The following is a 14,331-nucleotide window of genomic DNA, read 5'->3' on the forward strand; positions in this document are numbered from 1 at the left end:
TGTGAAGGCTCTGCTGCACCAGGCACCCTGCATTTCCCTCCCACTATGGGCCTGGTGGCCACGGCAGCAGCACAGGTGGAGGTGGTGGGGCACAGACCCCTCATGAACCAGGTGCCTCGGGCCGGTCCCTGCCCCAGCTCCCAATGGTTTGGATGTTTGACACCAGGGGCTTCACCTGGCCCTTCATCCTGCACCTGAGCAGCTTTGCCAGGTGGCTCCGGATGTCTTTGCTGTACAGGGCATAGATGAGGGGGTTGATGAGGGAGTTGGTCTCACCCAGCAGGAATAAGGCATCCTTGAGCGGGCCAGCCAGGTTGCAGGAGCTGCAGGCGGCCTGCACAGTGCCCCCCACCAGGTAGGGGCCCCAGGAGAGGCTGAAGCCAACGAGGACGATGAGCACGGTCCGCAGCGCCTTGAAGTGGCGCAGGCGGGCACGGAGGGGTCCCACCTGGGCGCAGGCGTGCCGCAGCCGCCTGTGCTGCACATAGGCGATGCTGCCCACCCGAACGTGCAGGCACACCAGCACCAGCAGGGATGGGGCAAAGATGCCACAGCAGATGGTGTAGAGGTACTCGCTCCTGGCCGCGTACGGGAGCCCACAGTAACCCGTGTAGTTGCCTCGCTGGAGGGAGGGGAAGATGAGAGGCAAGTGCCCGAAAAAGAAGGAGAGCATCCAGAGGACAACAAGGGAGAGGACCATGGGCGTTTTCTTCAAGAGGGTGGGGTAGGAGAGCGGCAGTGTCACTGCCAGGTACCTGTCCAGAGAGATCAGGAGCAGGGTCAGGATGGAGCCGATGCAAGGTGTCATGCTCATGGCGATGCGCAGGAGGCAGAAGGACCTGCTGCGGTCAAAATCCCCATCAAGGATATCGTCCAGTGCCTCGGCGATGCACATCACGCCCACCAGCAGGTCGGCGGTGGCCAAATTGAGAATGTAGACATAGCTGGTGCCTGGCTGCTTCCTCATCAGCTGGTAGACGGCCACAATCACCAGCAGGTTGGCGGGGGGGATAAGGCAGCTCAGGAGGGAGTGCAGCACCGCGTACAGGACGTTGACCATCTTCCCTGGCAAGGAGGGTTGAAAGAGATGCCCAGGAAAACTTGCCCCAGCACAGAAAAACCCCACCATGAGCAGACGTGTCACTGAGCTGGAGGGATGGGACAGAAGTCCCATCTACAGCTCGAGGCCAGGAGCACCTACATCAGTCCTTTAAGGGGTACTTTGTCTATCCCAGGAAACCTCCGGGACCTTCCCAGCTGCCACGAGTCACCGGTGGCCTTCCTCCTACCCATCTGATTTTGCTTCATGCCTGCAGGGCTGCTCCGAGATGCAGAAGAGCTGTAGTCCTCGCCTGTACTCAGCAGAAGCCACTGCAGAGTGAATGCACCCAGGGTCAGCTGGCTCCGGAGCACGCCTGTGACGCAGAGCGATAAGGAGCAGCTTCACCAAACAAAGCCGAGACGAGCAGGCAGTGAGGACGGGACCGCGGCAATCCGTGCTCCTCCCAGTGAGCCAGCACCATCCCCTCCCAGCGCAGCGCCTGCAGCCGGGCGGCCAAGGCACCCGCTTCCTCTGGCCCTGCCTCTGGGCAATAGGGAGGTGCGGGGCCGCAAGAATTCCTGCTGCATAAGGATGCTGCACTGGGAGCTGTGGGGCCGATGGCCCAGGCTGCTGCATATGGCATCCGACACCCTGGGACACCTCGCAGCCTCCAGACCCCACTCATGGACGGGAAGACACGGGGAAGGGGGAACGGCAAAGGAAGCGCCTCCTTGTCCCCGTGCAGAAAAATCTTGTAGGTCCATCTCAGGCTCAGGCCACGGGAAATAAGGGCACACTGAAGACACCAGGGGAGCGGGGTGATGGTTGGAGGGTTCCTCACTGTCCCACCTTTTATCAGGTCCTCCTTTATCAGGTCAGCAAACACGTACGAAATGAGCTTTAACTCCACACGGCTGCAACCGCAACACCAGTAGGCAGTTGCACAATAAATAAATAAAAAAAAAATCAAATCCAATTTATGTCAAACTGGGCTCTGGATGAACATACTATATTCATTAAGTTCACATTTATTACAGATTTTGAATGTAAGTCTACCAGTCCGAAACAGCTATTACTTGCTCATTCTTGTTAACGAGCGGCACGATGGCTCTGCTAATAGCACTGCAAACACCATTTGGAAGGGGCTGGGGCCATGCCATCGCAGCCAGGCACAGCCTGCCAACCTCCACCGCCTGGAGAAGCCCGGCCTGGAGAAGCCCGTCCTCAGGAGACCTGGGAGTGCCCAGGTGTTGGGGACGGGTCCTGCTCGCCCAGCCGGGCTCAGACTGCTCTGCTCACAGGGGTGTCAGTGGGGTGCAGGGGAAAGGGCAGGAACTGGACGTTTTAACAGAGTAAGGGTGGTGGAACACTGGAACAGGTTGCCCAGGGAGGTGGTTGAGGCCCCTTCCCTTGAGATATTCAAGGTGAAGCTCGACGAGGCCCTGGGCAACCCGGTCTAGTTGGGGGTGTCCCTGCTGACTGCGGGGAGGTCGGACTAGATGACCTTTGGAGGTCCCTTCCAGCCTGGACCAATCTATGAATCTATGAACTGAGGTTTAGCTCCACGCCAAAGCCTGTAACACTGGGCAAAAGCACATACTACAATTAGCAGAAGCGGGGGCATCAGCACACACCCACCACCCGCTGCCCCTCACCTCTCCGTGCCCAGGCGACTCCAGAGCTTTCCCCAGGGAGGGAGCAAGGGACCGTCCCCCCCGTGCCACAGGGCCTGAGGCCGAGCAGCGTCCTGCTGCCACACGGCCCAGTCCCACCAAACTCTGCAGGCTCGGGAGCGGTGGCGGGGGTGAAAATCTTTGATTAGATTAAATACCCTCTAGATTCTAACTCTTCGATTTAGAACAATGAGAAGGTGCCGCCTGGGAGTTTGATTTTGACCTGCTATGCCGCTGCAATTCCAGTTTTTAGCAGGGTTATGTCTGATTTACGCCAGCACAAATGAGACCTGAAGACAGATCTTTGCTGCGAACGGCTTACGCGTAACGGCCTGTTTTTCTGCACTCACAGCGGGAAACGTGAGACCCATTTTTTTGTCCTTCCCTGGTCTGCACCCAGCTCACAGCAGCTCCACCACACCTCTACCATCACCCCTCGTCCCGAACAAGCCAAGACCAACGAGCTTGAATTTGCCCTCCAGATTTATTATTTAATATCCATTTTGCACATGGGTGAAATCAAATCAAATGCTCAAACAGGGCTTTTTATAGATAAACAGGTCTTTACACCTTCGTTTTAAAATTACCACAGAGCATTGTGCAGGAGGGGACAGCCAAAAGCTGCGATTTTAACACCAGGAGAACACGTGGGAGTCTGGGCTTCCCGCTGCCCCCCGCGATGCTGGTTGTCGGACCCTTCTCCACAAAAGACGCGTTAGTAAGATGATTCACGGAGGAGAAACCCTTTCAGGATGACTGAACGCACAGAAAGCACCGAGGGCCCAGAGCGCCCCATGCTGAGTACTTCTGGAGGCTGGGAGGGGAGGAGGGTGAAAGGGAAGCAGCAGACGCTCGCCCCAGGTCTGTCCCCCTGGGCACTGCTGGAGGCAGGCTCCGCCAGGCTCCAGCCGCCTGGGATCCGAAAGTGCCCAGCTGGGATTAAACTTGACTTTAGGCAGCACCACTTTCCAACTAAAACAAGCACCACAAATACCAAGTCGTCAGCTGGTGTCTGGCAACTGGTTTATAGGAAGGCTGGCAGGTATCGCTGCCTTTAATGACCGTCAAAGTTCTTTTATTTCCATTTTATTGTTCTGTTTTTCCACTTGGAAGCGCTCTATGAACGGTGGTCGTGGTGCTTGGTCCAGCCCGCAAAAACAAGCCTGCTCTGTGCACCCTACAACTCAGAGCAATTACAGACACAACCGAAACACCGTGCAGCCTCTGCCCCGAAATGGAAAAAGCTTCTGGTGCATCTACGGGACATCAGCAAAGGTCCTCACACACCAAACTCCAGCACATCAATAACCCATCTTGCTCAGATGGAAAAGAAGGAACACCAGGGGCAGAGATTAGTAAGCAAGTATCACTAGGGTGACACTAACAGCTCATGGAAAATCTCAGCCTAGCAACACATCTGTGCGTTTATTTATTTTCTGTCTGAAATGTATAATTAATGAGAAACTAAAACTCTATCCACAGTAGAAAACTTCTGTTAATCTATTTCAGAAGAGAAGGCATGAATTACCTGAAGAGATGATTTCGTCAAAGGGGCCTTGAGGCCATTGCATTTAATGGCTGTGATGAGCAACACCTTTAGAACAACTGGCATTGACTTTTCTCTCAGCCGGGTGGAGAGAGCCTTGGTTATCCCAAACACTGCTGACATCAGTCCCTGACGCCCGGGCAGGGTCGGAGAGTTCTCACACACCGTGACAGCAGCCTTCGTCACAGCTCCGCAGGTTCCCTCCTCATCTGATTTACTGCCCCCCCCCCCCAACAGAGAAAATCCCCCTCCCCATCCAGAGACAACGTTCAGTAAGAAGGATCCAGAAAGTACCTCAGCTGGTTTCACAAAGGGTGTGAAACCCTGCAGCTCGGAGCAGGGACAAAACACGGAGTGAGAGGCAGGCGTTGCCGGGACTGAGCCTCCCCACACAGGAGCCAGAGCAGCGGCCACTCAGCCATCCAGCCTGGGGCACCAGCAGTCAGGAGATAGGATGGTGAAGAGGAACTGCAGCCCACACCGACTGGGGAAGCCACCCTGAGGAACGCTCCCACCCCCGCAGGAGAACTGCATTTAGACTTCGCCTTAACCTCACTGGGTCCCCCCGGTACGACAACCTGAACTCCAGCTGCAGCTGAGCTCTGGCAGGCACGCGAAGGCAAAGACAAAGCTCTGTGTGCTCCTTCCAGAATACGGGGGTTTTTAGGGGCTTAGACAAGACAAACACAAGATTAGTGACTTTGGAAAGTAGGCTTTTTATGCATTTTTTCAATTGCAATTTGAGGAATATCCATCAGTGACTCAAACAAGGTAGTTCACACAGTAAATGAGAACTCTTTATTTAAATTAACTTTCTTGGTTTCTGTTTAGGACAGTAGAAAGGCCCAGCTTTTCATCTCTCCAGAACGGTCGAGGAAAAACCTCCAGAGCTGGCCAACACAATTTAAAAAGCAGTTGATCTTAATTTTTTACTGAAGTCACAAAATGATGTAACTACTCCGCATATAATTTTGTTTATATAATTTAGTATATAATGCACTGTTCAACTCTGCCATATATTTTGAAAAATATACAAACCTGCTTTAACCACATTAGAGATATTTGATAGACAGCTGTCAATTACTTAACAGTTTAGGACAATATCAGACACTCCTATAACTCCATTTTAAACTACAAAAAGAACATAAATTCATATAAAATACAACAGATTAAACAAACTTTTTTTTCCGAGGAAAAATTAGGTATCAACTCAATCTGCCATTGTGTGAAACATGACTATAAAATAAGTTACAATTAGTAATGCCTGCATTGTTGAGCTATGAACTGGTCGAATGAAATCTTAAAAAAACTATACAGTATTATTGCACTCCGTGACTGTGCAGTATCTGGAACATGCCAGCACTGAAAGAGGTCTTTCATTAAGTTTTTTTTCTCTGGAGGCACAACGCGGCTGCGAGAGAAGCATCTAGTCTGTACTAACAGCGAGCTGTCTTCAGTACAGGCCTTCATGGGTCTGAGCCGCGCCGCCTTTGGAAGTCACCACTTAATGCCTGGAAATGGAGACACAAGCGTTACAGTCGGCAACCACCCCTGCGCTAAATGAGCAAGTCATCTCCGACAGTGCTGAAGCAGGGAGCCGAGGCATTTCCTGACAAGCAGGAAGAACAGCAGGCCATGTAGGCTTCAGATTATAAAATCTGAATTACAAGCACTGTCTCTTAGGAGGCGGTAACTCATGGCAAGAGAGTACTATCATTATTTCACTGTGGGCAATGGCCTACAAGGATACCTACCATCAGAATGACATTAGAGTAGCATGAATTTAGATAAGGAGCCACTGAAACACAAAGTCTCACTATCAGACTCTCCTAACCAGTAGTGTTACTTCCCACATGGATGGAAACACAACTGGACGGGGGGGAGGGGATGTAGCTGTGTTTCTAAACTCATATCCCATTAAATAAAATTCTCCGTAACAGTCTTAGCACGCTTTGTAAGCTTAAAGGTGACATCAATCTACTTTGCAACTAAGAATACTGAAACCCTCCAAAATCCACACCTATAGGATGCTGGGCTCCAGCAAGCCCATCTTAAAAGTACAGGAAACACAAAACTTTTTCATACTAAATAATACTTTAAAAATACAAAACAACTTATTTCATGATTAAGGTGACTTTTTCTAAATTACTGAGACAAACCAGACTTAACAGAACAAACAGGACATGCCTGCAAGAATCAAAAGTCAACTGCTTCTCATATTCCCTGCATGAGGACTTCGAGGGAGCAATCTCTGTGAATCACTCTCCCCACCTCAGGGCACCGCAGGAGCGTCAGAGATGGGAGAGATCGATGGGGCTCAAAAGTGGGGTTCGCAGCCTGAGCTCTGCAGCAGCGAGAAGCAGCAGAGCGCCCTGGTTGCAGAGCATGGCTTCCTACCAGGAGCGAGACTGCCTGCAGTGCTTTGATAGAGCTTAGGTTTCTCTGAACGACCACCCCCATGTCCTATGTTCCTCCTTACATAAATACGGATTTGCAGAAATCGAATGATGTTAAACAGAGCTCCAAAGGAAATCCGTGCAGGTGTTTGCACAGAGCCAGGTCATTCACTGCTACAGCTGGGACCAACGGGTCAGTTTAAGGTGGTGAGACAGTTGCAAGATGTCAGAAATGGGAGCACAGGGTCTGTCACGTGAGAGTGGGGTGTCTGTTGGCAAGGCAGCCCCAAGAAACCAGTCTCTACAGCGCTCCTGTGCCAAAAACTACACCACGCCTAATCAACACTTCACTTCAGTGGTCTCCCAAGTGTCAACTGCCAATTTTTGCACAAAGATAGTAGTCTTTTTGCAGCACATCAATGTATGAATGGAGAATCATAAGCTAAATGTTTTGAAAGCCACAGGTGGTGATGTAGGAACATGGAATTGGTTTGTCATAAAATATAAAAGCAAGGATGCAAACCCTCTGCTCCTAACAGTCAGGGAGTATTTGCAAAAGGCTCAAACAGTACATACAGCACAGAGATGGGAGCAAGAAAATATTCTACTTTCTAGGGTCCTGCAATTCAAGTAGGTTACATGGTATAGAGAAATCCTGTGCACGTGGACTATTTCAAGGCACAAAGCGCAGTGTGTTTTCTGATCTCTATATAGTATAGTTCACTCACTTAAGGCCTTCTGCACGCAGGAACACATCCGTTCTGCCCAAAGGAATGCCAGCTTCCAGCTTTGAAACAGGCAGAACAAACCCCAACCCAAAACCTTCCACCAAACAGTATCTGTAAAATCATACATGTCAATTCACTGAAAGTCACTAGAGCTGGTTCTCTAATAAAACACTTGTAAAGGAACACATATATGATTACAATGTTCAATCCGAGTCAACAGACAGCTGGTGACTGGAAGAAGACTTACAAGAAGTTTCAGTGCTGATAGATGGGGCTATGATCGATGATGAGGCATTGACTCCATGTGCACATTGAGCTTCATTTCGTTATCAAGAATTTGTACAAGCTGCTGCATGGAAGGAAGGTGGCCAGACTCCAGCTTGGACCACACTGGAACATCTACCACAGAACACAGGGAGGGGAGAAAAGCACCATTACATTGACAAAGTCAAAAACCACAAAGCACTAGTTTAAACATAACACGCAAAAGATCTAAGCAGCTGTGCAAGTTGGTACTATTTTATATATAAAGAAATGTCTGGATCAACAATGCTTCAAACCTCTGGCTACACTAAAACCCAGTCCAACTAGGAGAACAAAGTCAAATGCTTCTATTTAGAATTACATCATGTGGATGCAGAAGTTCAAAATATCCATTGACAGAATGTCTAAAAATAGAGTAGTGAGTGGCACAATAGCATACTGAGTTTTTAAACCACTGAACCTGTGGGTCTTTGAACCTTGTGGGTCTCATTAGTCTTCACCTTACTTCTGCCTACTGTCTAAAGCTGACTCTCAAAATTCCTGCTTACCAAGATCTGGCTTGGAAGGTTCCACTCAAAGTAGCTGCAACCATTATTTTATCTTTTTTTTTTCCCAGAAACACATAACACAGCACACTCCATAAATACTTTAGAGTAAACACAACATTCAGTTCTGATGTTGACAAGTACTTATTCCTTCAAATATCCCTCACTGCTGTAGAACTTCATGAACCCACACTGAAAAATACAACTGCTGTCATCTACATAAAACAAAAGCCAGACTGGAACCACATTGTCCCAAAACACAAACTAGAAATGTCCAGAAGTCCAGATGTGACTGTTGCCCCCCAGGAAGGCTCTGCTGCCAATTCTTGCCTTAGATTGAGGACTGGAAGTGCATTGAATTCAACTACTTTGATACAATACAGTCAGTCTTTAAAAGGTTCTGCAAGCGTATGACTTGACTTAGAAACTACTATACTTAAATGCATCCTGCACAATCATGAATTGAGATTATAAGCACAGAGCTAGACTCCATATTTGTACCTACAGCCTGAAAATTCTGTACTCCATCAAGCTTACATAATCTTTAATACCATAAAATTATTTAAAGGCAGAAGGTCCACAGACTCTTGAATCTAAAAAAAATCAGTATCTTGAATCTAAAAAATCCACTGGCACCAAAAATCTGGGAAGAGCAATGGATTCAATAGGATTCCAAGGCTATATCACATTAGAAAACAGGATAGGGAAAACATCTAATTAACTAGAAAGTACACTTCCCCAGTTTATCATTTCTTACTTAATTCATATCACATGCGAGAAAGAATATGATACAGTTACACCAATTGACCAAGCATTCCTCTAAATAAGTTTTTACATAGCTATTTTAAAATACACATAACTGACATCTGCATAAACTGCTTCATAAGACATCTATGGTTTTCATCATTTATTGGGAGATAACACCTAAGCTTCAAAATGAATGGCAATTACCACATACCATCACATTTTGAAACACACGTTTCATAACATCATCCCTCACCCTCCCACCACAACAGCTCTCACAAACCTGTGTATTCACACGCAACACAATGCAATTCCCTTAAACAGAAAATTCTCTGCTCACCATTCAAAGTTATTTCAAATGCACCTGTTGACATACACTGGTTCTCAATCATGTTGCTCAGGAAGAAGACCATCATACAAGCATAAACCTAGGATAGAACAGAGAGAATCCCTGATACTTCAGCTGTGTGAGCCACAGCTTCTCTCATTCACCCTCAATAAGCGCTGAAGTTTACAGGTGTCTCTGAATCCCCCTCTGCAATTTATCAACTAATCTTCCAATCGTATAGACAACTTCCTTTCATCCTCTTTTTAAAAAAAAGATTGTGCATGTTGCCTTCCCAAGACAGGTATTTGAATCCCGATTCAAACCAAGTTACATCTTCTTACTCCTTTCCTCCACAGATCTACGCACACCTCAGCAGCCAGTTTGCAGAATTACATGCCTACGATGGTGCTTAGAGGATGACAAGGGAATGCAGCCGTTCCTGCGTATTGCCTGTCAGTTTCAGACTAACACTTCAGATCAAAGAAGCACAGGCCTAGACACAAACAGCAGAGCGAGTCAAATTGCATTTCTTCACAAGAATCGTCACCCCTCTAGCACTTCTTCAAGCTAATCATCCGGAATTTTCTTTGTGTAGTGGTGCCTCAGGATGAAATGATGCAGTCTCCAGCAATACAGCACCTCCCTCCATTGGCAGCACCTTTATAATTCCCTTTTCATGCACAAGGGCACATTCACGCAGGTTACTGTGATACTAAAGAATTTAGCATGGGAGATAAGTTATTTACAACACCAGAGATCACAAATACACTGTCCTGGTTTCAGCTAGGAAAGAGTTAATTTTCTTTTAGTGACTGCTGTGAAAGGAATGTCAATAATACCTATTGGTTTTAGTTGTTTCTAAGTGATGTTTACACTATTCAAGGACTTTTTTCAGCTTCCCACAGAGGCCTAGACAGAACGATAGAATGGCCAAAGGAATATTCCACACCATAGACCTCATGCTTGTTATATAAACAGGGTTTGGCCTGTTTATAGGCTGGGAATCCACGATCAGTGCGGTGAGAGTGACCTGTGTCATTATCATTATTTTTCCTTTTCTGTTATTGTTTCTATTAAACTGCCTTTATCTCAACCCACCAGGTTCTTTTCCTCCGTGACCCCCGAGCGACTGGCTGTGTGGTTCTAGTTGCTGACTGGGGTTAAACCACGACACACACCACAGCCAGCCTAGCTCGGTAGCGTATGTGGCCCATTTAATTAAAGAGGATATATTACAGCTTCTGTACGCCCAAACTGGCTGGTGACAGAGACCCACTGCACTGGGTAGCTCAGTTTGAGGATCTGTGCACCCATAAAATATAGAAATATTAATAAACTTATAAATTGCTTTTGTTTAGTAGAATAAATCTGGAATAACGCCATTATAAATCAGAGTTCAACAACATTAATCTGTTCGCCTCATCAGCACTGACTCACAGGGACATCCATCCCACAAGGCACAGTCTGTCATGCCAGAGTATGTTCGCCCAAAACACCCACAAAATTTCAACTTGATTTTTCTAACCATTGTCAAATCGCACGCCTGATCTATTAAAAGACTGACAAAAGCAACAACTGCAAAATAGTTATGAAACAATAGAAAATGGAAGCTGTAATTTTAACACCAACAACACGGGCTTGAAACTCTACTCTAAAAATAATCTTTTATCATCTTTGTCAGTAACATTAGCCTCAGCTGTCCCTCCGCACCATCATCAGCTTGGAAAGAAAGATGCTGAGAATCAAATCTGGATCTGCCAAAACCATGAAGCACTACTACTAAGAATAATTACGCTACTGTAAAATTCTCAAGTATATTTAGTTACAGAAGCCTAAAGGTTCAGTTAAGGCTGCAGTGTATGAAAGTTAAGTCAGTGACAGCTGTGAAGTACTCCCAGAGCACTCTCATGAAGGCATTCTAAAACCACTTTTTCAAAATGAAAGATTAAAGTAAGCAGTTTACCTTATTTTCTTGGCCCCACTGCCAGATGCTCGGAGCTTGCATGCCGAAGAAAGCAAATGGATCCTTGCCAACAATTATTAAGCCTATTAATACTAGTTTGAAGACAGACAGGAAAGATGCTATGTGCCTATCAAAAGACAACACATAAAAGTGACTTAGAAGGTTGACAGTTACTACTTCATCACTACATAGCTATAATTCACCTCATTAGAAGAATTTTGATAGCATCACAAGCATTTCAGAGGAAATACAAAACTTCTCAAGTAAGTTTATCTCACTGCAAAAAAAAAAAAAAAAACCAAACCCCAAAGCAGGCCACATTAACAAAACCACACGTCCTCAGGACAGAAGTCTTGTAGAGTTCAGATTATTTTAATATTTTTTTTCTAAGCACACCTCAAATAGAAATTTGCTTTCAACTGATACATGTCTAGACTCGATAATACACCCAGCATCTTAAAGAAGGTGTTCCATATTACAGAGACATGTTTAATTGACAGGCACTACTTCCTCATAAAGCATTTTCCCAACAAATGCAGAAAACCCTACAGTTCCTTGTAAGAATTAAACCTATAGTCAGCGAGCAAATTTACGAGGTATTCAATCTTGTAGCTTTCTTATCATTGTAATTATTACAGTAATTAGGTCAAGAAGTGGTTCAGAAGCCATCACAATAACTATGGTGTCACTTTCTGCCACGTGCACAATGGTATTCTGTCTTTTTCAAAATTTCTTTGGGCTTCTCCCCCAAAGACTGTAGTTAAGGACATCCCAGTACTCTCTCCAACCAAGTTAGCTCTCCCCTGATTTAGATCTTAAAAATAAACTTTTTCCTCCTCTGTGATCTTAACCTATTAGAGGAATTTATCACTACATGCGTAAGCTGATCGACAAATGTGAATGTCCAGATACATCATGAAGGAAAGCTGGACAAATTCACTGTGGAAAAAAAGTGAATTATATAATTTACTTTAGGTTGGAACATGAGAGGCCTCATCATACAGATATCCAGATGGTAATGTTTGTATGGAAAACTAAGGTGCCTATCTGGAAGGGAAAAGATAACCAAGCTTATATCTAGCCATAATGGAAAAAGACAAACCCAAGTTTCCATTTTCAGCATTATTTAAGTGTAAATACACATGTTCACCACTCACCATACTGAATCTACATATTGGAAAAAAGGTAATTAGTGCTGCTAATCATTTACTTACCTATATATAGGTTGAGGAAGGTAGTTTTCCCCTTCAATTCGGATGTCTGGGTACCGCTGGCTAATAACCCGCATGTACTCCTCAAACACCCGCCTGTAGCCTCAGGAGACACTAAACACAGACAGAGATTGTCACTGAAACTGGAGTGCTGTACGTTAAAATCGCTGCTAAACTGGCAACACCAATACTCATAAAGCTCATAATGCATTTACTTTAAAACTATAATCCTTCATGTCAAAGATGAAAACCAATTTGCAGCTAAGTTACACATCAAAAATCCTGACAGCTGGTTAGGCACCTGGTTTTACACAAATTTGTTTTCACTTACTAGCACAGTCACAATGCTTTGGTACAGCCCACTGAGCAAGGAGTCGCTTGTTTCCCTGGTAAAAAGCTAGTTAGTTACAAAGTCAGCGTAAGTAAAGCCTTTGTCCAAAAAAAAAAAAAAAAGTTTTGCACAATATGGTTTTAATTCCTCACTAGGTTAGTTTAACTCTTTCTAGAACTGCACACAGACAAGTAACATGGCTTCCAGTTATTTCTGTATAAGGGTGACCAGATTAACTACAGAAGAGTTAAACATTACAGAGCTGTACTTTGGCTCACGTTTCTACCAGCTGCCTCCGTAATAACTGAAATAAAAATTATCTGCCCTCAGCTTAACGCAAAAGAAATCAAACAACGTACTTTCCACTGAGCACATTTTTTGCAGCGCTTCACAGATCTGCCTGACACAACATGGACCAGACTCTGCTCCGGGAACCACAGTGAATATTCTCATTTCCCCCCACCCCACTGAGGCACCTCAGAGCAGCGGCAGATCCGTCTGTCTGTCCGTCCACCCCCCGGCGGCTGCAGCTCTGTGTGTCCTCACAGCACGACGGTGACAGGCGCTGGAGGTGGCTTTTTTCCCCGCAAACAAGCTCTACGTGCCAGAACTACCTCACCTCTGCCTACTCCCGCTCGGTTTTGCTCTGAGCAGCCGACACCATCAATAATACTCTTAGAATGATACAAAGGTGCCTGATGGCCCTGCCTGCTGGCAATACCGAGTAGTTAAGAAAATACAACCATCTCATCTTTGCTAACACATAAACTCCTCCCAAACGCAATCCTAAGTCAATAAATGCTACATCCGCTATTAAAAGGGCTTGAAAAAAAGCAGTTTTATCGCGGGTGGCCATTTTTCCAGAGCCATTTTCTCCAGCGCTGTCCGGTGAGCACCACCAGCCCGAGCCCCACGGGTCAGGCGGGCCCCGGGGGCGAGGGTCGGCGCCGTGGGGCCGCCGCCCTCGGGACGTTGTTCCCTTTTCCTGCGGCCAACCTGGCCCACAGAGCCGGGCCGGCCCCGACCGCCTACCAGGCCCCAGCCGGGACCAGGCGGCCCGCGGCGCCTCAGCAGCTCGCCCGGGTGCTCCCCCGCGGAGACAGGAGCGAGCGGAGCCGGCCCAGCCCGGTCCCGCCGCCGCAGCGCTGAGGAGAGGACGGGGAGGGAGATGTGGAAGGACGGGGGAGGCGTAGGCCCGGCCGGCGCCGCCATCTTGCCGTGCGCCCTCACCAGATCTGGAACTTGAGCAGCGGCCCGGTGGCGTAGGCCATGCGCAGCTTCTTGGCCGGCAGCCCGCCCGGCTCCGCCGCTCCGCCGCCGGGCCCCACCGCCAGCCCCAGCGCCAGCAACAGCAGCAGCAGCAGCTGCCGCCCGGCCGAACGCATCTCGCCGCCGCCGCCGCGGAAGCGCGCGAGCCGCCGCTGCAAGGTCACGCGAGCGCCGCCCCGCTCCGCGCAGGCGCCGGCGGCCACGTGACGGCCGCCAGGCCCCGCCCCCGCCGCCTTTCCCGACATCCCCGTTTTGGTAAAAATTCAGTATTGAAAAAATAAATAGATAAAG

At 47.5% G+C, this 14,331-nt stretch overlaps 2 protein-coding genes across 2 annotated transcripts; both read right to left on the bottom strand.

Moving 5' to 3' along the window:
* Nucleotides 1-100: 100 nt before the first annotated feature.
* LOC141468903 (glucose-dependent insulinotropic receptor-like) lies at nt 101-1,060 on the bottom strand. Its single transcript, XM_074154187.1, has one exon. It carries the CDS (start codon nt 1,058-1,060, stop codon nt 101-103), a length of 960 nt encoding a protein of 319 aa, XP_074010288.1.
* A 3,898-nt stretch (nt 1,061-4,958) lies between these two features.
* SELENOT (selenoprotein T) lies at nt 4,959-14,219 on the bottom strand. Its single transcript, XM_074153871.1, has 6 exons — nt 14,002-14,219; nt 12,444-12,554; nt 11,230-11,356; nt 9,279-9,366; nt 7,633-7,784; nt 4,959-5,772 (listed from the first exon to the last, which is right to left on the bottom strand). The coding sequence occupies exons 1-5, from the start codon at nt 14,154-14,156 to the stop codon at nt 7,660-7,662; spliced, it is 606 nt and encodes a 201-aa protein (XP_074009972.1). The 5' UTR covers nt 14,157-14,219; the 3' UTR covers nt 4,959-5,772; nt 7,633-7,659.
* Nucleotides 14,220-14,331: the final 112 nt, after the last annotated feature.

Source organism: Numenius arquata, chromosome 9 (genome assembly GCF_964106895.1).
Source record: "Numenius arquata chromosome 9, bNumArq3.hap1.1, whole genome shotgun sequence".
NCBI classification, from domain to species: domain Eukaryota; kingdom Metazoa; phylum Chordata; class Aves; order Charadriiformes; family Scolopacidae; genus Numenius; species Numenius arquata.

Excerpts from the sequence above, each read along its gene's own strand:
- LOC141468903 (XM_074154187.1), bottom strand. The coding sequence starts at position 1,060 with ATGGTCAACGTCCTGTACGCGGTGCTGCACTCCCTCCTGAGCTGCCTT.